Source organism: Eleginops maclovinus, chromosome 10 (genome assembly GCF_036324505.1).
Source record: "Eleginops maclovinus isolate JMC-PN-2008 ecotype Puerto Natales chromosome 10, JC_Emac_rtc_rv5, whole genome shotgun sequence".
Classification (NCBI taxonomy): Eukaryota; Metazoa; Chordata; class Actinopteri; order Perciformes; family Eleginopidae; genus Eleginops; species Eleginops maclovinus.
In genome coordinates, this window is record NC_086358.1 from 8874294 (window position 1) to 8901093 (window position 26800).

Consider the following 26800-nt stretch of genomic DNA (forward strand, 5'->3'; position numbering starts at 1 on the left):
TGTCTCCTCATCGTTTCACCCGCAGTGGCCATATTTGTTGATGTGTCATATGAAAGTGACTTGTTAGGGCTATCAGCTGTTAAGGCAGAACGCTCAAAGTTATCCCTTATACCGGTTCGATCGCATTGGACTACAACATGGGCTTTTTGCATTCGGTAGGTGAAAATATAACCATGTTTATAAAGCTTCCTGTGTCATGTATGTTAGATTTTAGCGTTAGCTTCGCTAGCTGAAGTGTAGCTAACGCCTCTCTTATCAACGTTAGCTTAGCTAGCTACAATAAGCAGTGGATCCATACAGTATGTCAGTCTGCAGTTATGCGTAAAATCAATTTGAACCACCCATTTTTGGGATCCTATGTGTTACGTTTTGTAATCCGTGTCACTAATGCCTTGTTTTGGTTAACTAAGCAGCTAGCCAGATTAAGTTAGCATTGGTAGGGCTATCGTTTAATGAACAGAACTGTTAATAAAACGACAGTAAATACAAATGGCACTTCGGCCTGCTGCTTGCTAACTACACAGTCACCTACCCAAGGCATGGAAACGTGAATCGTGTATTTTAATTAGGCTGGTGACTGACTATTATATTTACTTATTTTGACATTGATGGGATGACACCTGTCGAAAGAGGATCAACGCAGTTGGGTGTTTTTATCTGTTGTGCTTTCACCCTTTAACGCGATAAGCTTCACTGGCTTGATATATGTGACTATGATCCACCTATTACCCATTTATGTTATGTGGTAGTAAGGACAAAACTGTAGTGAGTACGGATTAGATGATAATGAAAAAGCAGTGATAAATTGTTCTGGTTGGATTCAGGGTCAGCAAATATCGTGTAGCATATCATCTTTCAAAGACAACAACTAAAACTGAAAGCCATGGGGATTATGTTTAACTGCTATATATTTGATTAAAGAGGTTCACCACATGACTGAATGTTTTAGTCTGAGACAGGAAGACTTTGTTTATTAACCATTTCCATGGCTCTGGTGAGCAGAGAAAAGTCAATCCTTAACCATAAATATTGTATTTCATATTCATCCCATAGCCATCCCTTAGGAGATATCATTTTCATATTGCTTAAATTGTATACGGTTCTTCAAAACTAAAGTCAAACATTGTTTAGTCCTTTTACATGATCAAATCCTACCAAGTGTGTCGTGACTTCTGAATGGATCAGCGACCGATTTTAAAGATAATTGTATTCGGGTAAGGCTATGAAATGATCTTAAATGCCAATCTTAGTTGAACTACATTCAGCGCCACAGACCAACAAGTGTAACCACGTAACAGGTGTTGACAAGACCAAACATCTTAGTGTGTGTCTGTTGGGCATGACTTTGTGTTATGTGGTGCTTTTTTTTTACAAATATACTTGCAAATCACCATGTGGAAATACAAATCTTGCTCTCTGGTTACTCCTGGCTCAACACAAGGACAACATTGTACCCAGTGACGATGCAAAAACACCAGGCTGCTATATTGGTTACGTTCAGGAATTTTAGGCTGTTAACTATTGCAACACTATGTATGAAAGCAATTATTTTGTCTTCGCATTACCTGAATCTCGCTCTCTTCTCTGTGTCTTCTACATTTGCATCTAACAGATTTGAACCAGAGAGGGACCATGGAACAGCCTGGTCCTGCCTCGGATACACACGTGATGGAGGAACCAGAGGTTGAATCAGTGTCTGAAACATCACAACCGGGGAATCAGCCTCTCAACAGCACATCTAACGTAGGAGAGGAGGAACACATCTCTCACAACAACAGTGCGGATGAGGCGGACAAGTTCAGTCAGGCAAACGATGAAGTAGACCTTGACAGAGAATTAATCAAGACTATAACAGATGTTCAGACAGGCATAGAGACAAGTTCGGAAGCTCAAACATGCATTCAGGAACATGTAGAGAGTGAGCTTGATGGCGGCTGTGATAGCAGTACAGCTTCTATGGAAAGCGAGATCCTTCTACTTTCAGATGAAGCTGCTGGAGCTTCAGTAGTCCCAGTGATAGCTTTGGATGAGCTGGAAAGCTCTGATTCTGTTTCTGAAGGCACAACAGAAAGCTTATTGACTCTTAAAGAAGTGAAGGATTCTAATGCCACAACGTGCGATGAGCAGCCATCAGTCTTGGTTACAAATTGTCCCACAGAGACATCGCCTGCTGGTGATGGCAGTTCAGCAGAGAGTCCATCATCCCCTTCCATCCAAAGTGCTTCCAAAAACTCCCCTACTGACTCGACAACCACCTCCGGGTTCTGCAACGGCCTTTCTACCCCTAGTTCAGACACAGTAAGCTCCTCACCTGCTTCCAGCCCGCAAACCAGTGCTAACAACTCGGCCCCCTCCCACTCTTTCTCAAGTCCGTATGACACTGATTGCAGCAGAAAGCTTATCTCCCAGATCCAGCGCTCACTGTCACAGGAGTCGCTGCTGGATGAGCTTGAGTCAGAGCTGTTGTCTTGTCAGCTGCCTGAGGGGGAAAGTAAAGGTGAGAGGAAAGGAAGCCCACCTATCAACGGACTCCCTACAGACCAAGAGAACTGCATGGTGGTCTTTGAGAAGTGTGTGCAGTACCAGTATGCACAGCAGGAGAAGTCGATTCAGAGGTAAACGGCTATTTCGGCAGTTAAAATGGATGCAGTATGCTGTCAGTTATTAGATTAATTCTGTCTCTGGTTTATCTGCTGCCTGGAGTAGCTGATTATGTACTAGGCCCCCTTCATCACGTCATTTTAAACTGCTGTTTGTACAGAACTTGGTCTGTTTTGCAAGTATTTAACCTTCTTTCTAAATGCTATTGTTTGTATTTTCCTTACACCTTAGTTTTTTTTAATCTTCCTTGATTTAGCAGACATGTTTTTGTAATTATTTTGGTTATACGACAGAGAATGACCCAAATACTTTCCTATTCTGCTCTGTTCGACCTTCATTACAACACTCTACATTCTTCACTAATTTGCTTGGACTTGACCTGAATTGGTATTGTGTGTGTGTGTGTGTGTGTGTGTTTGTGTGTTGTTTCTGTCTGTGTATATAGGCTGCTCGAGGAAAACAAGAGGCACCAGGAGCTGATTTTGGGTATATGTTCAGAGAAGGACAACATGAGGGATGAACTAAAAAGGAGGACGGAAACCGAAAAGCTGCACATTGCCACCATTACAAAGGTTAGTTTATTCCTCTATTGTCCATTCACATTGTTCAAGGTTCATATGGACGAAGAGTTGGAGCACAAACACAAGTGATGGGGTCTGAATCTTCAGTATCCCTTTGTCCAACACAGGCTTATTCTAAAATAATAGGCCATATTTGTCCTGCATGTCTCTCCAAGCTATTTTTAATCCTTTTTTTGGAACACAATGGACCATATGTTTTTCATCAACAAGGAAGCGCTCCTCTCAAATGTTTTGTCTGACTTCCTGGACATTGATTTTTGCTGTATAATGTTTTGTGTTAGACACAGCTTAAGAGCATTGATTCTTTAAAAGTATTTTCTAACTGTAATTGAACAAAGATTGCGTAGAAAACCAAGTTCTTATCTATTCATTGGATCTGGTTGGATCACTGTTGCCATAGAAGGGACAATAATTGCTTCTTGCTTTCTTGGTAACAGCATTTGTTTAAGCATTGTGTAAGCAGAAGAGTGTGGGAGGGATTTTTATGGCATGCACATAATGTATGCTTTGATCCCTTCTCTTTTTTTCTCTCCAAACACCATATGTAATTATGTTAAACCTATATTGCCAGAGATATTTTCTAGTAAAGGTCTGTGATTTTCGTGACTGGAACAATGCCAAACTGACTTCCTCCTGTTCGCTTTTCATATTCATTCAGCCTCTCAACATTGTGAGTCAGGTGTCATCCTGTGAATCAGGTTATCCCAGGCGTGGCATTGACTTACATGTGGCCCAACATCTTGTTGACCTTGTCTACTCCCTGTTTATACAGTTGGAGGGCAGGGTGGAGGAGCTGCTGAAAGAACTGAAGGAGTCGCGGGATAAACTCATCCATCAGGACCATGCAGCTAAGGCTGCCCTCCAGCAGATGCAGAAGGAAACGTGCTTCAGGCTTGAACAGGTATAACGTGGACTCCAATACTGTGTGATGTTTGATAAGCTGGTCACACTACCTAATTACGCCCTAGTATGCCCCTTATTTGCATGTCTGGATTTGTTCCATTTGGCTGCTACAGTATCTTTATTTTGCCCAATCGAATTTGTCATTTAACTCTAGAACTTGTTAATATTATTAATACACCCATTCCTTCAGATGTGTTTTTTTCTCTAGCTTTTGTGGAACTGTGGTAGAAAATGAAACTTCTGTATTCATTTAATGAAGAGTGAATTTCAGTTTTGCACAGGAACTTTTTTAATTTATTTCGAGGGTTAGGGTTCGTGTTAGGAAATTATAGCTATGGACTTGCATTAATCCTGTCCTGTTAAGAATCAATGGAGAGACTAACATTAGGCTGAAGTGAAGATGATTACATTTCTTTGAGCTTAATAAGGGAAAACACTACCAATGCTTAAGGGATACTTGGGGATGGATTCATGTATATAAGATAGAGTTGGATGCTCAGTTTGAGTACTACTGAATATTAACTACAGCTCCTGTAGTCAGAGATGTCCCTATGAGGCGGCAACTTGTCAGCGAGGAAAAAGGCATTTAAAACCACAACACAGCACTTGTTTGCAATCTTAATCATCAAGGCATACAACATAAATAATAAATACTGTGTGTGTTCAAGAGAATGGGTTTTCAGTATGCAATTAAGCCAGTCCAGAGGTGAGCATTCACATGCACATTTTGTGTAGTATCTCTATCTACTAACAGAGTTTATGCCTATGCATCAATATCACTGCCACTGCGAAACTTGTCCCGCCTTATTTAACTAATGTTGTTTTCATCCTAATATTAAAATTATGCGATATAAGGTAGAAAGTTCTGACAGCACGACAAAAAATGCAGTATCGTAGTTTTTGCCACTCTCCATATCCCGTGTATCTTTGACAATGTTTGCACAAAACGATTACCTGAATGGTCAAGCTCTTTGCTCACCTTACTATAGTAAGTAATAGTGCAGAAGAGCACATTTTTCATCCAATACTTTCTCCTCCTGGTTGAAACCGTGTAGGGCACAATCCTCTTGACAGTTTTGTCACACTTCCCAATTTTTTAATTTCACTGTTCAGTGAACAATAGGAGGTACATTTGGCACTGAGTCGTCTCGTTTAGCCCTTCCTTTTATCAGTTCACTCTTACAATGAGATAGTGGTCCATTCCTAATCAACTGTGGCCCCTGGGGTTTGACACATTCGTTCCATATATTGTATTACAGAAACTGTACCACCTGAGTGATAATTTCATCCTTTTGTTTTTACTGTATTTTATTTAAAGTGCACATTGTGATGCCGAAAGCACCTACCTCAGTGACCAACACAAACACTTTTATACAGTTTTCCCTCCTTCTCTTGCGCTCCTGAAAGCCTAGCTTGTTGAAGTATGCAGTGAATATTGCACATAAAAGATAAACCTGAAACTGTGAAAGGGCACATGAGCATATCGTTGGCATGAGGAATGAACACACGGGGGTAAGAGCCGTAGTGTGTACCACAGTGTCCTGCTCCTAACCGTGCAAGGATAAAACAATTAAAAAAAGGATTGATAATGAAAATGTTTGCTAGTTTCAGAAGTTCCTGTTACATAGCTGTATTTGTACTAAATCATTAAGTTAACATTGAAATAGTAACAGAAAATGGGCTTTGTAACATTGCTGTCGAGCAGATGCTTTTCAGCTCTATTTGAAAAATGTATTCAAGCTGACATTCACCGTCAGCTATTTTTTCCATCCACACTAAAATGTGAGGACGTCCATCCATCCATCAAACTGCCTGTAATTCATTACTTGTGCCACTCCTAGTTGACATTTGGCAAATTACACAAACGTATTTCATGATTCATTTCAGGTGAACAAGAAGTGTGACGAAGCTCGCCTGGAGAAGGAGGGCATGGTGATGAAATATGTGCGGGGGGAGAAAGAGGCCCTGGACCTGCGGCGGGATAAGGAGAGTTTGGAGAAGAGGCTCAGGGAAGCCACGAAGGAGGTCGACCGCCAGGCCCTGCGAGGAAACCAGCTGGCTCAGGAGAAAGGTCGGATGCAGCAGCTGTACGACGCTAAGGTAAATACTGATAGGTTTACGTGCCTTGTTAAAGAGTGTTTGTGTGAAACCTTTCATATTAGGACCTAAAAACTCACCAACAGCACTTTTTACTATTTTATCGGCTTTAGCCTAAAAGTTACCTATGGCAAAGGCACATTATTTTTATGTATGGTAGATTTGGTTTTTGTTGCAGTCTTTTAATGTATACATTGTTCATTGCGGTACGCTTGATGTTGTAAATTGAGAGAATTTTGTATTATTTGCCTCTTGGGAACATATAAGACTGCCACACTTATTAGTTTGTACTTGAGAGTAAAATGATGCCACCTCACATTATTTAATTGTCCATTTCAGTTTATTATAAACAAACACTGTTTGGTGCATGCTGATTTTTATCTTGCTTGTCACTCTTACCATGGCGTTCTATTTTAGCAGTATGTTGGATTTCCCACTTGTAAACTTAATTTAAATTAGAATCAGAAGGAGAAACACATCAGGACTCTTAACTATCTCAGCTCAGTCAAAGATCTGTTCCTCTCCTAGACTCTGATCCTGCTTTCTTCATTCATCTCTCTGTTTCTCAGGAAGGCGAGGTTAGCAGGTTGACTCGAGAAGTGGAAAAGTTAAAAGAAGAAATAAACTCACATCTTATCAAGGTCAGATGGGCCCAGAACAAATTGAAGAGTGAGGCGGATGCACACAAGGTAATGTAAATGTTATTTACTGCCAAACCTGATCATTTGTTCAACAGATAGGAGTACTAAAATGTGCTTTTATTTATAAATCTTTGAGAACTTTTCTTATTTTGGATCCAATACTACTGTAAACGTAACCAAACACACAGACGAGATCACTGTATTGTAATTCATTTCGGAATACCTCTGTACTTTGGATATGTTTTGTAGTGGGCATGAACCTGAACATGCTGCAGTCAAATTGTATTCAAATGATACACTGAAAACATAGAGCTATATTTACATAATTGCATATCTAAATAAGGTTGAATACATACAGTCATTGTACTTTCGGTAAACAGATAGTTCTCAGTATCAGTTTGAACTTATTGTAAGGTTGTGGTAAATGTAGATGTTCTTCATCTAGCTTACAAAACCACGCCTGTTGTTTGTCAAACATCTGCGTCTGCCAAGTGTTTTCAGAACACAAATGGCATCCCCTTCAGTCATTTTAACTGCAGCCGCTCCATAAAACACACGATTAGATTTGTCTTTTGATTTGAGGGGCGAAATGAAATGGGGATGAAAATGGTACAGTAATGACCCTGAAAGGAAATCATCATTAACATTGTTGCTATTTTTGAAAATGACTATTACGAAATAATGCTTTTTATTTTGCTGCCTCCAAGCAAATGCACGACTATGAACAGAAGAAAGAGCGAATGCTCGCTATTTGCTCAAGGCCGCAGCACCTAAGCCACTGATGTTTTGCTTTGTGGTGGTGTGTGTCTGCACACATAATACATGCATTTGCAAGGGTAGAAACAAAAACATTTTCCAAGTAATTGCACAGCTTTATGAAGAGCTTTGTTCTGAAACAAAAAGCCCCTTTTAGGGTCTTAATTACAACATATTGTTCATGTTTTTATCTGTGTGAAGGAAACTAAAGACAAACTGAGAGAGACCACTTCCAAATTGACCCAGGCAAAAGAAGAGACTGAACAGATCCGCAAGAATTGCCAGGACATGATCCGAACATACCAGGTTTGTGGGATTTATCACATAGGAGCATTAGTTTGCTCATGTATCAATAATGTGAGCAAATATGAAATACCTGCGAACGTGTGAGAAACCTTTTCTCTCTGTTTGTTGAATGAGCTGTAGCTGGAGAATGCATGTTTATTTTAGCACCGTAACACTTGTAAAAATCTGGGAGTGCAGTCACTTAGCCAACTCACTGAAGGGTCAAGAATTAAGAAGTCAAATCTGATTGGATAGTTAGTAATCCATCACATGCTGCTGCTGTAACATACATAGACTGAGTGATTCTATTTCCGTGTCATTTTTTTAAATGTCTTAATTTGTAATATATATACATTTTTGCTATTCAATGTGCAAAAGATCATCTTGAATGATTTAGCTTCAATTGAACAGCAGTTTACATTTAGTCCTTGTGATGGTAGCAGAGAGCCGCTTAATATTTCCCTCTGTTTAGATTATTTTAGCGATTGTACTCGACCACAGTGACAGCAGATTTACACATTGATACTGCGTACATTGCCATACACATACATTTCTCAAAAAATGTGTGTAGTTTGCTTCTCTATTCCAACATAATAGCCATTTTTTATTTTTATTTACTCTAAATTATAAAGTCCAATAACGTTGTGTGTCAAAGTCCTTTTTTTGTGTGTGTGTTGAATATGCCGAGCCACTCTTATGTTGTTATTTCAATGTTCCCTTCCCTCCTCTTCCGTTCTCTCCGTCACTGTGATTGTTGTCTTGTTCTTCTAATCTTTTGAACCTCATCTCCTCCAGGAATCGGAGGAGCTCAAGTCCAACGAGCTGGATGCTAAATTGAGGGAGACCAAAGTAGAGCTGGAGAAACACAAGCAGCAACAAACAGACCACTTAGAGGTGCTAACCACTGTGCATACACACACACACTGTCTAACACACACTCTAACGTATGAATACGCAAGTACTCATTAGTGTGTGTACATTAAGCTTAAGTAGGCACTTTCAATCCTGGACCAAATGTGAAGCTTTACCATAAACATTAGTGGTTTATATTCTTACATGCGTGTTGATCATCAATGTTCCTATTTGTTTTCTTTGTGACGATTCACCATACAATACAAAATAAACATTTATACTGATTTCCAACTAATTCAAAATGGCATAAACCTTGTGTTCAGCCAGGCCGTTATTCAGCTCTTTATTGATGGTTTTGGTGCCAGCTATTCTAGTAAAAGGTTTATTTTTCAGCTGTTTTCATCAGTACAAGAGGTGTAATTGCCTTAAATAGGAATGAGTAACAAACTGGCACATGGGCTGTACGGGCTGACACGCATGCACACAGGCACTGACGTGGACTGAATTCAAAACACAATGGCCTGTTTTTCTCTCTGCTTCATTCTGAGGGGAAATGCTCTTTAAAAATAAATGGCCTAGAAATAATCAATATAGCTGTGGGTTACAACAACAACCCAGAAGACATCGCACATTTCTTTCCATCATTCCACACTCTGGTTTGTTTACCCAGGGTATTTACAAGTCCTTAAATTTAAAGCAACAAATATTGTGCTTCAGAGGTCATTAATTTATATTAAAACTGTTTGTATGTCCCTTCAGCTCAACAGTTTGCTAACCCTAACCCTGCTTTTTCATTCCATTTGTTCATTTAAAGATTAAAATGATCAACACTGAGAGGAAATACAGTATATTGAAGGCTTATATTGTGTGTCAATTGTTTTTAGAACCGATTTTATAATGTAGAACCTTAGTTTTGTTAGGTAGCGCCTCCCTGCTGATGGAAAAAATTGATCCAAATCCTATTTTAGTATATGCTTAAAGTATGATGCAACTTAGTCATAAATAATGCACAACACAGCGGTTGGGTTTCCATAACGCTGTGGGTGTTAACATTAAAAAAGGATGGGCATGATGAATAGAAGGAATAGACTGTAAATTTGCCGGCTGCTCCATTCGTGGCATGTTGTCTTGGATACCACAGGCTACTAATTGCTTCTTGGAAAAGTTGACTAGCAGTCGTATCATTAATGGCTTTGTTCAAAAGATCAGACAAGACGTTATTAAGCTTTTGCATTTGTAATGGGTGCGTAAATAAAATTATGTTAATGAATGCCACAGTAGGATTTCCAGGAAGTGCATCTTCATTAAAAAGATGCTACTGGATTATTAATTGTGTGTGACTCAGGGTTAAGTTTCCGTGTAAAACAATAATGGAATTGGTCATTTGTCAACACTAATTTAGATAATTCGGATGAAACACAGATAAGAAACGTTTCTTCTTCTTAAAAAAAAAATACAATTCAGGGTCTTAGAAACAGAAATTCCTTTTAAGGAGCCGACTAAAATAATAGAAAGCTTATAAGTGGATACACGCTAGCTAATGTAGAATCTAATGCATCCGGCAGGTGCATCGAGTGAAGGCCAAAGAGCTGGATGACCTGAAAAGGAGCTACAAAGAGGGCATGGATGAGCTTGTTACTCTTCGAACCAAGGTTTGTCATATACATTTGCACTTGAACATATGTGTGTGTGCACATGTCAGCGGGCGGAATTCAGGCTAATTAAAGGTGTGTGTTGTTCTGTAGTTAAAGTGTCTAGAGGAAGAGCGGCCGCGCTGGGAGGACGAGCTGAGCAAGTACAGGGAGATAATCAACCGGCAGAAAGCTGAGATCGGACGCCAGAGAGACAAGCTGGAGGAGATCACTGCGCTTGAGGAGCAGCATCAACGGTACACACACACACACACACACACACACACACACAGATCATGCAGGAACAGAACTTAAACTGCCATACATAATTGGTGTGATAGAACAGTTTAATATAGTTGTTCTTGCCGGTACCTTATTGCAGGATTCAAAGGTAGGCCAGGGACAGATATAGCACACAGGGCAGAGAGGCACTCGGGTCCCTCTGTGGCTCTGCAGGCCATATGCAGATGACTTGAGAAACTTGAAATAAAAGGCTGCATTCTGTGTGAGCCAAAGTGTCATAAGTAGGTGGCGCCAACCCAAATAGATTTTTGCAAAAGCTCTTTGCTCTGGCTTTGAGTCTGAGCAGCAGGACATTTTTACACCACTCGCACCAGAACGTGTAATTTGTTGGCAAGAAGAAAATAATTTGATTCCACCAGTTCTTTGGTCTGTAGAAAACGTCACTACCAGAGGAGATTGTGACATTTATCCTGACACTGGGTCGAATAGTCTTTTTTTGCTTGAAGAATCTAAGTGGGAGCTGTGATAAGACCTAGTTTGAATTCCCTAAATGCTATGGAAGGCATCTTCAATGCTTCCTCTCTTATCTCCTATAGCATAGGGTACAATGGACCATCCTTTATGAAAGGAAAGAAGATAATGTGATACCAACAATTCCTTCCGGCAGTAACCACAAGGCAGACACATTTGAGAAAATCCTCTGGTGCATAGTTACATAGCATAGTGTAAGTGCAGTCTGATTAGCCCTCACAGTAGTCTTTTTTTAATTCTCCATCCCAACTTGACTTCAGAACGTTTTGAGGTCAGAGGAAAGGTTAGTTGTTATGTGAATCAAACTGAAGTGGACATTTCCACTATTCTGTCTACAGTAGTCCATTAAAAATGACTTATTTTAATTAAATAATGGATTACCAACAATAACTGGTATTAATCGTGTATTTGTCTATTTTCTGTATCTTACTAATCCTAATTGCCTGCATTGTCATACAATTGTCATGTATAATTGTCTCCGTGACAGTACCCATTTCACACACATTAGAATCAACGTTAATTATGAATCCATTTAATGTGAGCCAATCCTTATTTCGTCCCGCAGTGATAAACACGAGGTCACGTCTCTTCGTGAGGAAGTGGACAGCCTGACCAACCAGATGGCAGACCTCCAGCGAGATGTACAGGGCAGCAGGGAGCGCGAGGCTGAGCTGCTGGGCTTCACAGAGAAGCTGAGCAGTAAGAACGCGCAGCTTCAGTCGGAGAGCAACTCGCTGCAATCTCAGCTGGATCAGCTCAACAGCAGCTTCACCGAGCTGCAGGCGAAGCTGGAGGAGACCAACAGGCTGCTGGATGACAAGGTGTGGGAACTCTGAACGGAGGAATAGCACGATGTAGAAGTGATACAGAACAGAGTGTTCTGGCCTGGAAAAATACTTTTAGACAGGAGAGAGATATTGAAGTATTTGTTTCTTTTTTATTCTTATTATTTATTGACTTGGTTTGTCCATACATTTACTCAAAACATGTATTATTTTATTTAACCTTTATTTAACCAGGTAAAAGACCCATTGAGATCCTGATCTCATTTTCAAGGGTGACCTGGCCAAGAAGGCAGCAGCACACGTCATCAACATACAAGATACAAATACATTACAATAAATAGGGCCACAAGTGAATAAAATAACAGCAAAGTGCAAGAGCAAAGGAATCGATCATAGGAAATAATTAGGAGCGGAGGCACCGTCCAAACATTTTTTGTTGTCGGTCCTTTAGGAAGTTCAGACATTTTTAGTTCGGCCTGAAAACATATTTCTTACAGGCAGTTTTAAGTTGAACAAAACAAAGAAACATGCCGTATTGTATGACTTTTTAATCCAGAAGCATTTTTTTTAATAACACTGAACAAAAAAAACATATAGCCAACGTAAATAAATAATTATTATAGAAAAAGAAAAGATAATTATAAAACGTGATATTAATCAAATTAAAATTCATACAAAATAATCCTAATAAGGTCAATTATATTTAAAGGGGAAAGACCTACATTTACATTTATTTACATAAAAGTCGATTGCAAAGGGGTCTAGGATTTGTCCTCATAATGTTCTTCTCCTTGCTTCATGACATTGTAAAACAAACTCCCCGATAGGCTGAGCACAGATATAAATACATAGACAGTACAGGTATTTATTTACTATTCAATCACACGTTGGGAAATGACGTTGTTTTTGGGACAAGCAGCGGAGCTATCTAGCCACTCTATCATGGCTGCATCATTAGTCTAATCCTCCCCCCCACACCCGTCTCGATTTCTCCCGCAGTCACGGCAGCTGAAACAGGAGGAGTCGCTGAGGCAGCAGGAGGTGGAGGGCCTGCAGGAGGAGCGGGCGGCCCTGCAGACGGAGGTGGGTCAACTCAAAACCAGGGTGGAAGAGCTGAGGGACGAGCTGGTGACTCAGAAAAGGAAACAAGCCGCCAACATCAAAGACCTGACGAAACAGCTAACACAAGGTTAGGAAACCGGCTTACAGTAGCTCCTTCACGGTACAGTGCCCAACTTAATGTAACTGTTTCATCAGCAGCAAGAGATTACAACTCGAGAGTCATGTAGCTCAGTGTGATGCTACTGTCCATTCATTAGCAGGAGGTGGAACGTTTGCTCAGCTTGTTTCTCTGATAGCTTTAAGTTCAGATGTCCAATTACTAAAATCCTACATCTGGTTAAAGTATATCGTTAAATACAACTGATATCCAAAGAGTCTATCGTGAAGATATCGTGATGGCGTGAAGTGAATTTACTATAAATACATGGATACATGAAGTGGCCACTGCGTCATGTATCCAAAACCATATCGGAAAATGTCATGAGTGAAAATGGTGGATTTCCTTCCGATCATCTAATTTCACTTCACTGTGATATTTGTCTTTTGTTATGGAATGACTGGACTGAGAGGCTGTTCGTCCTTTGGATTTAATGTCAGGGCATACGTGCAGATTAAGAGGAGAAAGTGAACAGTGATTAAAGACAAGAGAGGTGGGAATGCACACTGTTAAAAAAGAGATAATGTTCTTCCTTCATGCTAGGATTATACTTAATAGACTGAGTCAGCTCCCAAAACCTGGTTCTCTGCGACACTAAGGTACACAATCCCGCGCATTATCTTGTAAACAGAAGCTCTACCGCCTTTCAGTTGTCAGCTGGGATGGATTTGTTATAAGAACAGCCAGTGTTCATTCATCAGTGTTGCAGTTACGGCTTCCCACTGTCATTTTCAGTCTAAGTTTATGCACGGAAGGTTTGCTGAGTGGGCACTTTCTTTAAAAGCAGCCTGCATCACCTTTATTCAGGTAGACACCTTCACAGAGGAACACTTCAGACAAGCAATGAAGCTTAGCTTTGACTTTCAGCCTGCCTTTTCAAAGGGCCTCTTAATAGTTGGTTCAAAAATTCAAGTTTTTGCATGGCTTTTGTATACTTTTCAATTCATAATCCATGGAAGTATTGTCTGTTACTTTAAAGCTTATGTTGAAGTAATTAGCTAAGGAACCAACAAGTAATAAGTTATTTATAAAGAAAAACTACCAAATGTTGTCCAGTACTAGCCCTTTTAATTTAAAGTTCTGCATGCTTCTCTTTTATTGACATGAACTAAACATTTTCCTGACTGCATTATGTTTTAGGTAACAACTCAATTTAAAAGGATTACCAAAACATTTTTTGTGAAAGCATGTATCTTATCTTTCAAATTGTTTATCACACAGACTTACAGTTATGTACTTTTTCCTTTTACAGCCCGTAAGAGATTGGAGCATGTTGAGAATGGAGGCGGTGACCGGGATGCCAGCAGTATGGGCAGTCGCTCAAGTTCCTCAGGTACTGCTCCAGGATTTGGTTAGTATTTACACATACAGAAGTAATACGATAAAAGGGTTTAGTTTTACAATATTTGTCCTATAGTTTTGTTATTGTTTTCTGGTGGCATGAATACCCCTCCAAAGAAAGTCTAGTTTATTCAACACAAAGTGAAAATGCTATTTAAAGGAGTACCAAATGAGCTAACAGCTAGTTGACACATAACCAAAGTGACAACAATACACTGTTTTCTAAGTCGATTTCCATCTCCTCTTCCATTCCTCAGGCTCCTTGAATGCACGCCATGGGGGGGGAAGTGGTGTTGAAGAGCGGTCCCCAGATAGCCAGGGGGTCCCTTCAGTGGTGGTGGTGGACAGCTTCCCAGAGGTGGACAAGACCGTGCTTGTGGAGCGCATTGTCCGTCTGCAAAAGGCCCTGGCTCGCAAACAGGAGAAAATCGAGTTCATGGAGGATCACATCAAGCAGCTGGTGGAGGAGATTCGCAAAAAGACCAAGTGAGTGGCATGGACCAAAGGAAGAGGAAGGAGGGAAGAGAGCTGAACGTGCTATATACCAGACTTTGCTGCAGCAATGCTTGGTAGTAAATTCAAACAATACTGATAGAAGTTAGTTATACTGTAGACGCAGTGTTTCAGACCATAAAGCTTGTTTTAATGGAACAGTAGTGCAGTAATAAAACACTTTTGACTGCAAGGTTGTTAACCTGGCTTGTTTAATAGATGCATTAAAAGCAAGCCTCAACCACCAGCGATTAAATTACACAAAAAAAGTCAGCTAAATTTAAAAGTTTCTCACTAGAGACAAGAGAATGCTCTGAGGTAGAACCAGGACTAACACATCGAGGTCAAATACCAAATGCTCTGTGTACTGGTACTCTGAAACATCCTGTGGAAACTTGTTTAGCCACAATATGTGAAACCTACATTGGAGAAAAGAAGCAACTACTCAAGTAATAGTGATTTTCCGTGTGGTACAGGAGCAGTTTCTAGCGGCTGTGTTGAAGAGCAATGAAGTAGGACTTAATAATTCCTTACTTTATAAATACACACGTTAAAAACCTCCTAGAATTTCATTTTAGTGATGCAGATTGATACACTAACCAAACTAGAGTACTACATTAACAGTTTAAGTGGGAAACATTACATTTCATATTTAATTTGGATACAAGTGTCTTTAAAAGGGGCCAAACAAAGCTCAACCTTGACAAATATTTGAGCTCTATCGGGGAGTGCACTGCTGCTTTAGCTCACCTTGACAAAACAGCATAGTGCATAAACACACACACACACTTTATAGCCCCCTACCTCCTCCTGTGTGTCACGTCTTTAGACTATAACTCACGCAGCACAATTTGCGACAAACTTCTTTCAGAACTATTTATAGTCGAGCCGATCAAGAGGGGAATATGCATTGGTGTGGATTCTTAATGATGTCCCATCCATATTCATGGCCATCACCTAAACTGAAGAGACGGTGTGAAGGACGCCAGAGCTATCTTAATCACATCAGTACTTTATGTATAGGTTAAGCCTTGAAGTGCGTTGCGCGCCGGTGTCAGGATAAAATGGGGTGCCGACATGATTTGAAACTCTCATGGGTAGAAACACACGGAGTAAATATGGACACCGTTTTCTCTGCTGGGTAAAATGTTATTCATCGATCAGATAACTCCAAACAATCACTAATCTCTTCTTGCCTGATAACAATTAGAATTCCCAGAAATATCTCCCATCCCTACTTTCCTCCATTCTACTTCTCATATCTTTCTCAGCTGTATTGAATCCATTAGCCTCAACCTACATCCATGAGTTAAAATTGAGGGCGAATCCCACGGTTGTTGAGCTAAATTTAGCCCTGTAAAATCTTGGCTAAGCGTGTGTGATGGGGGATGTTTCACTGCCCAGAATGTGGATGTGAATTTGTCCTTTTTGCCTTTCTGTCCCTATCCCTCCAGGACAGCCTGGTGAACACTGATGATATAACGGTGTCTTTTATTCATCACCTGCTTCGGCTTACAGAGATGGGGAAGCTCAAGCTTAGTGGGTCTCTGACAGAGGACAGTTAGCGGAAGAAAAGCTGATGTTTGATTTATTTAGATTTGTTTGCACATCCATACCACTCTGTCTGATCATAGCAGTGTTTTTGCTACTTTAAGCTCATTTACTATCAGCGATTGTCAACTTTACTCATAATTATGCTAGTTCATGTACTTTTTCAAGTCCAATTGTGCATTTAGGTAAGAAACGTCCAATCAGAGAGCTTTAAACACCGTAAAATACACAGCTAAGAGAACTGAAAATAGAATTTGCAGCTTTATTTATTTAATGTTCGCCTTCTCTTGACTATTTAGCTTCTTTTCTTTTTGCATCTATGGCCCTGCATCTTGTATCTTTCTGCAACGTGAAAGTGTTTTTCCTTTGCTGAGCCTTTGCTTATTTTTGAGCACAACTGCCAGGCCTCTTCTCCAAAGTCATGGTGGCAAAGGCTCATGGGTACTGCAGTATTTAGAGTCATTAGTCATGCCAAATAAGTGCACGTTTTTATGAAAATGAGGTTGAACTAGGCAAAACTTGTGTCCTCAGGATAAACCTATAGGATCAGTGCATTATCTGGGTGACTTTCAGGAGTGGGAATACTCAAACTTTGGAACCTTTTGCTATACATGATTATTTTTGGTTGTGTTTTGCTTATCATGCAGCCATACATTGTATTTTCCAAGTGAAACACGGGTTAGATAGATTTGTAGTAAATGAGCTAAAACATGCAGAAACAGATGCATCATCCTTCCAGGGCAACGGTGTGCCCTTCAATACCCACACCTGGTTATTCTGACCATTAAGTCTGAATGGGCCTTTTATGTGACTTGAATTAAAATGACGCTGATACGAACCGCCGTCTGTTCAATACATGGAGATGGACATTTATCTAGGGAACAACCCTTTTCCTTTGTTGGAGTTGTTATCAATGTTCAGCACAATAAGCTCCGTTGAGGGCTTTTATGGATGCTGAATGTGTTAAAATATATTAGAATGGAGCCTTTCAAGGTGATCCGCGATCTTTGTCCCGCAGTGCTTTTTAATTTCAGTTGATGTATTAGCCAGAATGTAATATTTTGTGTGTAAATAAAGGTAGATCCATTTAGATCTAATATTATTTACATTTATCAAACATAAATGGTTGTACATGCTGCAGCCTTTAACATAAAGCTGGTATTTACCGACTTTATACAAGGTATTAGCCTGCGTCGTTCTAAATACACTAAAGATAAGACATATAAAAAACCTCAGGTGTGTATTTCTTTTTTTAGCGTATTCCCTTTTTGTGCTGCCACTTTTTGGGCACAACCTTAAGAGCTGGGCTTTCCACTGTAGTGCGCTCCAATATGACATATCCGAGAGCTGTACTGCACTCAGAATTGCCACCTTCACTTCCTGCATGCTTGACTTGCCGCCTTCATTGCTGCGTCTCAGCTGGGGAAAAAAAACACAACATATTACTAACAAACTCAAAAGGAAGTCATTGTCTTGCTCACATCCCTGCCTGCCGCCGACCTGTGCATGCCCTTCAGCTCACCATGTGGCCACATCTTTAATTTCTGTCACTTTTTTTTGTTTTTACTAAACACTGTCGTGATGGAACTGGGGTCCAAATATGGACCCTCACAAGTCTAGTCAGAGGTAAGTCCCCTTTTATGTCTGTGCAAGCCCAGGTGTTGTGTGTTTGTGGATGGGGAGTTTGTGATGATGGCTTTTTTTGTAGTGCTTCCATAGCTGCTGTTTCATTTCAATGTTTTGCTCTGCAGATTTTTTGGTTTGATTTTACATACATTGTTATTAAGAGTTTTAGGTCTACAGTATTTAATGCGTAAACATTGGGTAAACAAAATGAAAGACTTTGAATACCAAGAAAGAAAAACAGATGAATTTTCACACCGAGAGAAAGTAAAGGGTTAATACTGAGTACCAGTATGAACTGTATCCACACTATTAGAGTAGTCTTCTGGTTTATCATACAAAGTAGTTTGTGCAACAGAATTCAGCAGTTGTATCTTGTGGCATCTCTGTTCATGCATGCTATATTCTAAAATATATTCAACTTTCTGTATATCCCTGGCATGTTTTCAACCATTCGAAGAGCTATATCACAACATGCTCATTTAAAGGTCCCCTATTATACTCTTTTTCAACAATATATTATTGGTTTCAGATGCATACCAAACATGTCTCTGAAGTGATTGGCTTGAAATAACAGATCATGAATTATAGCATGCCAAAAAAAAACAACCTCTGTTTCAGCCCTGTTTCAAAAGGGACGATTCTGTGTTTGTAGCTTTAAATGCTAATGAGGTGCTGCTGGCCACGCCCCTCTGCGAGATGATTGGTTTAAAAAAACACAATGGTGCTCTAGAAGGAGACAATCTGATCAGCTCCTTTTCAGACAGGTTTTTATATAAATGGATCAGGACAAAAAGAGAGAGCGAGTCTTTTTTCCCGAGACTTTCAAAATCTCTTTACACAGAGGGGACACATGTATGCATTAAAAAAAATTGATTGCATAATAGGTGACCTTTTGAAATAAAACAGCTACACTAGACAGCTTCAGTTAAACTGCATGCTCTCCAGGGAAGGCCTATTGCATGTAAAATATTGGAGCTTAAAATCGAAAGATGGTCCACAAACTGCTTGCCATTCTTCTTTATTTGTGGTAGTTTTGATCGCTAGATAATTAATACTAGTATTAGTAGAAATGGTTGTAGTAGTACAATTGTATTCACCTAAATGTATGGACATTCCTTCCTGAGAATCCTTTTAAAAGCTGTAAGATGGAGTTTGCTGAGTTGAAATCTCATTGCTAATCTCACTCGGGGCCAGGACGCTCCACTCAACCCGCAGTTACCCGCCTTTTTAAGAAGCCTCTCTCGTACACGTCCTGAATTTGAACTTAACAACGTCAGTATGGGGCTGAGTATTGTCGATGTTTCAGGTCAGCGCTTCAGGTGAACAGCTGTGTCGAGAGCTGGTTTAAAATATTGATTAATGCTTCGTCTCGAGAGGTTTACCAGCAGATGTTGACCTTATCTGTAGGGCACTGCCTAACCCTCTTCACCTGCCCACACTCCAAGAGCAAATTAAGAACACTGTTGCCATTGCAAAAAAGCTTTTCAGTTCCGAGAATTAAATTTCTCTTTGATGCCTGGAGGGAGTCTAGTGCGAGCTTCCAACACTCATTTCCTTAACCATGTCCTTTATCTTGAATATTGCTTTGTATTATTCTCTCTTCTCTGTGGTGGCATATTAAGAAAAAGACGATAATGTAGGACGCGGTAATGAATTCCAGTCACAATGGTGGCTCGCTTTGGGTCTATTTTCATGTTAATAGAAACACACTTGTTCATCAGTGTTCTCCGGGCTGCACTGGGAAAATTGGACGACAGGAAGTTTGGAGCTATTACGCTAATGAATTTCCCTCTCTCCGACACAAACATAGTTAAATGTCTTCGCTGTTTTGTTATTCAGATGAAAATGTATTATGAACATGAAGATTTATCTCACTTTCACACACACACACACACACACACACACACACACACACACACACACACACACACACACACACACACACACAGTTGTGCTGTTGATTAATTGAATCCTGGCAGCCCATTCCAAAGCCACCTTTTTCATTACCTCCCATCCTCTGACTGGTACAAAACTACTCTTTGTAACTATGACTGAATGTCTCCTGTGCGCACAAGTTCAACAAGCCATCCCACTGGAATTACTATTCTAGAAACGTCCGCTGCTGCTGGAAATGGTTTTTATTCCTCTGAAGGAGCTCTCCATGTTCCTACCAATAAATCCTACTTTTTCAATTTTCTTTGCTCCACAGCTGAGGCCACGCACTTACTCTTTGCCTCTCCTTTTTGGAGCATGCTGTTTGACTCCTCTCCTCCTCTTCCTCCCAACAGAATAATCCAGAGCTATGTGCTAAGAGAGGAGTCGGGGGCCCTCTCGTCAGAGGCGTCAGACATTAACAAGGCTAACGTGAGTCGGCGGGGAGGCATCATGGCATCTCTTTACACCTCCCACCCGGCGGACAGCGGGCTGACCCTTGACCTGTCGCTGGAGATCAACAGGAAGCTGCAGGCTGTGTTGGAGGACACGCTGCTGAAGAACATTACTCTGAAGGTAAGGTGTCATACATAAGTGTAGTGAGATCTGGATGTATAAAATATTAATCATGTGTAATTGCGGTGCGTGATTAATCATGAGCTTCGATGACCTGAGAGGGTCATTCATTAGCGGTCATTGTCATGCACCACTTGCTGCTGTCTACATTTAAAAAAACATATTAATATTAGCCAAATCAAAATATATAAAGCTTTGATTTGGATTATGTCTGGTTGAATGTTACATAGATTAGAAACACAACAACGTACAGTTCTTTTGTATTCAAAAATGTATTGTATTAGCAGTGTATTTGCTCTTATTGCACACATACATAGTTGTCATGTTTGTTAAGGGGTGTCATGCTTTTGTAAAGGTTCTTATAATAATAGTATTTAGGCCAATATGCAATGTCATTTTTTGTTTTTGATAGACAGAGCATGTTAATGAACATTAGAATAAGACCAAACATTGTATAGCAAAAACGCTAATTTGCAATCTAGATCTCTTTGAAGGTTACAAAAGTAGTACATTACAAGTGTAATACTACATTTAATACACCTTATGTTGGTTTTATGCATTTATCTAATCAAACCTTTTCTTTTTTTTTACCTTATTTGGGCATTTAGAGGTTGGGATTTTTGTCATTCAGCAAATGAAGCTCATTTCCTTTGACTCTTCAAACCCACAGCAGCCTGTACGCCTGCAGGAGGCCTCTACTGTAGCACAGTCTGAACCGCTCATGCAGAATACTGATGGGCAGCCTTTAGTTCTGAGGCCCTGCGCTGTAATTATGACACTCGGGCATCACTGCCAACACAGGCACATCCAGAAGCAGTTGCTGTTCCTGGGTTGCTTTCAACATTTTCCCCTCCACTTGCTTTCACCGGTTGAAAACATGTCACAGCTTTAGACGTCGAGTACACAAAATTTATTTCAATGAATTGGAAACGGTGGTGATGATGGTGTTTGTTTGTTGCTACAAATTCAAGTTTATGAAAGTGGACATGTCTGGCTTATGAAAAGGACACAGTAATAGAAACAGAGATAGCAGAAATCACATGGGCTATAAATAGGATGTTTTACCATATTGACTTGAACAACAACACCACCACAGGGATGCTAGTAAAATACTTCTATCAATGTGACAGTGTAAAAGTTGGATAAATGAGGGAATTTAATCAAAGCACAGGGAACATTCGAGCCAGCTGCTACTTTCCCGACATTTGTGTCATATATTCCAAACCTTTCAGAGAGATATTGAAACTGTGGTTCGATGAAAGACGTGCTTCTCCTTCTTTCTACTTCATGATCTGAAATAGTGGAATTAAGCCTATATTCACAGCACTCATTCAGCCATTGTGTATGTAAGCTTTGTCCGTGTCCTGAGGGTCTTTTATTTTCATTGAATAGAATTAGGATTCCAACTGAACCGATTTTCTGATGTGTAGGTGGTGAATGATGAATCCCATCCACCTCTCAGTTTATAACAGCAGGCTGTCTGAACAGGTGATGCAGCCGAATTACGTACCGATAAGAGATGTAGCGCCAGGGATCATCACTCTGTTGTTACATGTTTTATTACATATAACGATTAAAATCACAGACCTTAAAAAAAGTCTCGAAATAGGGACTTCTTTTGCTTATATAAATTAGGCCACGTTGAAATATGCATATTAGTCTAAATACACTGCCTGGCCAAAAAAAAGGTCACACTCTAATATTCGTTGGACCGCCTTTTAGCTTTGATTACGGCACGCATTCGCTGTGGCATCGTTTCCACAAGCTTCTGCAATGTCACAACATTTATTTCTGTCCAGAGTTGCATTCCTTTTTTACAATCTTGTATTGTTGACGGACCACTGCGCAAAGTCTTCTCCAGCACTTCCCAAAGATTCTCAATCGGGTTCAGGTCTGGACTCTGTGGGGGCCAATCCATGTGTGAGAATGATGTCTCATGCTCCCTGAACCACTCTTTCACAATTTGAGCCCGATGGATCCTGGCATTGTCATTTTGGAACATGCCCGTGCCATCAGGGAAGAAAAAATCCATTGATGGGATAAACTGGTCCTTCAGTACATTCAGGTAGTCAGCTGACCTCATTCTTTGGGCACATAACGTGGCTGCACCTAGACCAGACCAACTGCAGCAACCCCTGTTCATAGCACTGCCCTCCCACAGGCTTGTGACCTTTTTTTTGGGCCGGGCAGTGTATGAGTATTTTTGTTGAAACGGACACAGTAGTAAAGAGACTGTAAGACACTAATCCTTACTGGAGTAAATATGTACTGTCAGATTGCAATACTAGCATGATGTACTGCAAAACAACTGAACTAAAATTCTACATGCTAGAAAGGGTCAAACATATCTATTTTGATCCACATCAAATAAAGTAGGCCTACATAAATTAAGGGGAAGACTCAAAACCTGTCATTCTCCCATTTTCATTCATGGTTACTGCTTCTCTTATGTTCCTTTTTTACACTTTTGTGAGAGGCTTTCATAAATCTATTCATCATTTTCAGCGTGATATTTTCTTTATATTGTTTCAAGTGTATTTAAAGACACCCTGTATTGAAAACTAAAGACAATACTTTTGATTTGTAGTGTGGGAGTCATTTTTTTTTTTGGCAGCGGCTTTTGTTTTTGTGGATGAAAGATGATTGGCAGGAAGAAATGAACACTCGTGGGCACAATAATGAGACCATGAAACAAAACACTTGCACAAAGCCCAATTAAGGCTTCACATCTACCGGGATGAGTAATTTGGCTTTGGCCATTTTCAAATCTGTAATAATTGTTTTTCATTACGTGTAAATATTGATCGCAGTAAGTGGTTTCTAAAAGAAGTTGTGACTGCGCTATGTTTCATTAGTTCCTACTCTTACTATCAAAAGAGTGAATGTCATCCACGCTTTTAAATGTCATTTTCGTCCCGACAATATTTCTACATAAAGCAAGAAAGAGTCTTTACATGCAGTCACAGCACACGGGTTCCTCTCAAGAAACCCAAATTAAACGTTGTACTTGAGTCTAAACGTTTTCCTTTTTCTTTAACAGGAGAATCTACAGACCCTGGGATCTGAGATTGAGCGGCTCATAAAGCAGCAGAGAGACCCTGAGGATGCAGTAAGGAGCAAGTGACGAACCCATTTTACAGGAAAGAGGAAAATAAGGGCCAATAGACCTATAGAGCCTACCATTTTTGAAGTAACAGCTATATCCTCACTCTCCCAACACATGAAGGAGCAGATTGATTGTTGTGAGTGCCAGTATCACCTCAGACATTTTTTCCGGAGGTCCTCTTGAACTTTCTCCATTTGTCTGAACTTACTTGAACTGTCATTATTCTATCCACATTGTAACACCTCACCTGACACAACAAATCTTCCTCTGGCTAATGTCCATCTCCCCCTGAGCCAAGATAAAAGCCAGTTGCTTCAAACTGAACATACTTAATTGCCTTGCAAGTTGATAGAAGATGCCATTATCATGAATGTATAGCAATCTACCAGGGAAGTAATGTCAAGAAATAATTTGCCAATGACTCCTATCCTATAAAAAAAAAACATTTATTCTTCAATTGAAACAAGAGGATCATCCCCCAGCATGCCCTGCTCTCAGCTTGTCTCCGGATGCCCGTCTGCCAATAAGCCAAATGTATTTTTGAAAAGCTGCTTGACGACAAAGCACTCCAAATGCAAAAGTGGAAAAAGAAACAAATCAGTCCATGCTCATTGGGGACCTCGTGTGCCACCTGCATATTTTTCATCAACTTTCACTCTGCACAGCACTTAAAAAACAGCTGGTGAAGCAAGGTGCCCAGCATTAGCAGCACCACGGTGCTACACTGAAGGAAGCAGAGCGTGTCTTTGCGATGTTTCATGCAGCAAAATGGCACTATCAGCGTGGAAGTATCCTAAATCTGAAGCAAATCCATGGCTAGTATAATACCATGTTACGGTTAAAATGTAGAGCTGGTCTTGAGTTTGGCCATTTTGAATGTGATTTTTAATTTATTTAAATTTCTGTTGGTTTAAAAATGAAGTTTTATTTGTCTGGTTATCCAAGTTTTCATAGATTTTTGTCCAATGCCTTTTTTTTTTGTTGATAACAAGTACCTTGAATATGTTTGCCTCTTCAAATGCTCTGTTTAGCACCAAATGGCAACAATTGATCTATATCAGACACGAGCATCTAAATCTGTTTATGTTTCAGCTTCCCTAAAAGTAGTTTATGAGCATCATTTTCATTCCCGATTTCCTACACTAGGCAGAGAGATGCTTACAGAAACAAAGATGATTTTCAACGCGTACATAATATGATCTGGTGAAGGTAGAAAAGACAAAGATATTAAGGTATTCCTATTACCCCTTTTTTTTCATTAGTTGTGCAACTGAGTCTGTTCAAGTAATTCAATTGTAGAGGAATCCAAGGGAAGATCTGTAGCTGTAGCTCAGGAAAGCTTACAGAAGTACATCCAGGGACAAAGTGCAATGTTCCCTTCATTCATTTGTATTTTATTTCCTATGTTGTCTTTTTGTTTGTGCGCCAGTATATTGTTTGTGTGACTGTGCTGGTTTAGAAGTATCCAAATTGTGTCTGTGTTTGTCTGCGTGCATGGCTACATGTGTGCCTTTTTAAGCTTGCAAGCTTGTGTGTTTACACCATGTGTGTACATGCTTCAGCTGTAGGGGCGTTTAGGCCGTAACAAGATTGACCATGAAGTTTGCTTTATTTATGGGGGGGGCAAACTTAATTTGCATTTAGACCAGAGTCGGTCACACACATGTGGCTTCTGTCTCTTGTTCACAGCTGTTAAGAGAATCATCAAAACACACACACACACACACTGCTAAACAGGTCAGTAGCTTGATTCGATAACTACTAGTTTTTGTGCAGAATTTGTCTCAGAACACAAGCCTCTATTTCCTTATTTGCCAGTTAAGAAACAGCTTTTTATTTGTTATGAATTGATTTCTTTACCCTACATCCTGAGGCTATGTTGAAATAGCCCGCTACCTGAATAGAGATGTGTTTCCAGGATTGAGGTCATGTTGCTGCAGTGGGTGCTCACGTTTGATGCAACTCCACTGTTATCTCATCCAAACTGATTTCCTTGTGTCGTGGGATCAGCATGTAAACACAGACGGCACACCTTGATTCTCCTTGACATTGGGAATGAGTAGCCTGTTTAAACCTGGGAGGGGGAGGTTTGGCTTTACTAGGTTGACCTCGCAATTCCCCAAAAGGTTCAGTAATGTTAAAGTGTATTCAATCTACATGTAGGTTTCTGTTTCTATCAAGCCAGTTGATTATTTCATAATGAAATTAATCTGGATGTTCATGCATCTTAATGCGAGAACGAGCTGCTTACTGCTGAATCTGTGAAAATCGGTTTCTGGTACAAAAGTAAAATACAACCTCTGCAAAAAAAAACTTGCAAAAGATAACCTAATTAATACTTCCTAATTGTCAGAAGCGTGCTAACCTGTCTCCACTGTTTTGGTTGCAGCGTGTCACCTGTAAGAATCTTGCTGATGCTAGATTTTTTTACACATTTCCACAGCCTTGAAACCAAGCCATGATGCAGCATTGTGTGAATGAAAAGATCAAGTTTCACAATATGGATATGAATAAATCAGCATGTGTGAGTGTCAAAATGTGAGATTAAATTAGGTGTTTGTCCTTCTTCTGTTTTCTTCCTGCTGTGCAATGATTCCCCCTTCTTTGTTTTGTGGAATATTCAAACTGTGATCACGATATACATTTGTAAATATGTCATTCTGTAAAATTATATCAAGATTGTTTTTAAAAACGCTGATTCTGTTTGTATATATGGTGATTCCAGGGAATAAAAGGAGATGAGTCTTAACTTTCTCTTGAATGTCCCGCAGTGTCTCATATTTCTTTCTTTTTTTTGCCTTTAACGCTATGGTCGAAACTAACATCTGTTTGGACATTTTGTTCAGAGATAACATCTCACACACGCACTGACTATTCGTGGCATGCAGCCACTTCAAAAGCAGTTGTCAGCAGTGCTAGAGGTCACTCGCATCACTGCACCACTGTCAGTCAAACCAGGCAGCCTCTCTGATCATTTCAAACCCAAATGTTCAGGAACACTCCCAATATCCAAACAAAAACATGTCAAGGGTGAACTATTGCTCCATAGGC

The 26800-nt window shown here is 40.0% G+C and overlaps 1 protein-coding gene across 2 annotated transcripts; it reads left to right on the forward strand.

Annotated features, from left to right (window-relative positions):
* The first annotated feature begins 47 nt into the window (after nt 1-47).
* Nucleotides 48-26514, forward strand: ccdc186 (coiled-coil domain-containing protein 186). 2 transcript variants are annotated; one of them, XM_063893331.1, is made up of 16 exons: nt 48-155; nt 1613-2615; nt 3047-3173; nt 3955-4083; nt 5973-6185; nt 6752-6871; nt 7781-7885; nt 8660-8758; nt 10282-10368; nt 10462-10604; nt 11687-11942; nt 12906-13095; nt 14378-14476; nt 14724-14952; nt 20424-20643; nt 23684-26514. In XM_063893331.1, exons 2-16 carry the CDS (start codon nt 1633-1635, stop codon nt 23765-23767), a joined length of 3084 nt encoding a protein of 1027 aa, XP_063749401.1. In that variant the 5' UTR covers nt 48-155; nt 1613-1632; the 3' UTR covers nt 23768-26514. The 2 variants fall into 2 exon arrangements, with proteins under 2 accessions (XP_063749401.1, XP_063749402.1); XM_063893332.1 differs by having other exon boundaries at nt 14378-14458.
* Nucleotides 26515-26800: the final 286 nt, after the last annotated feature.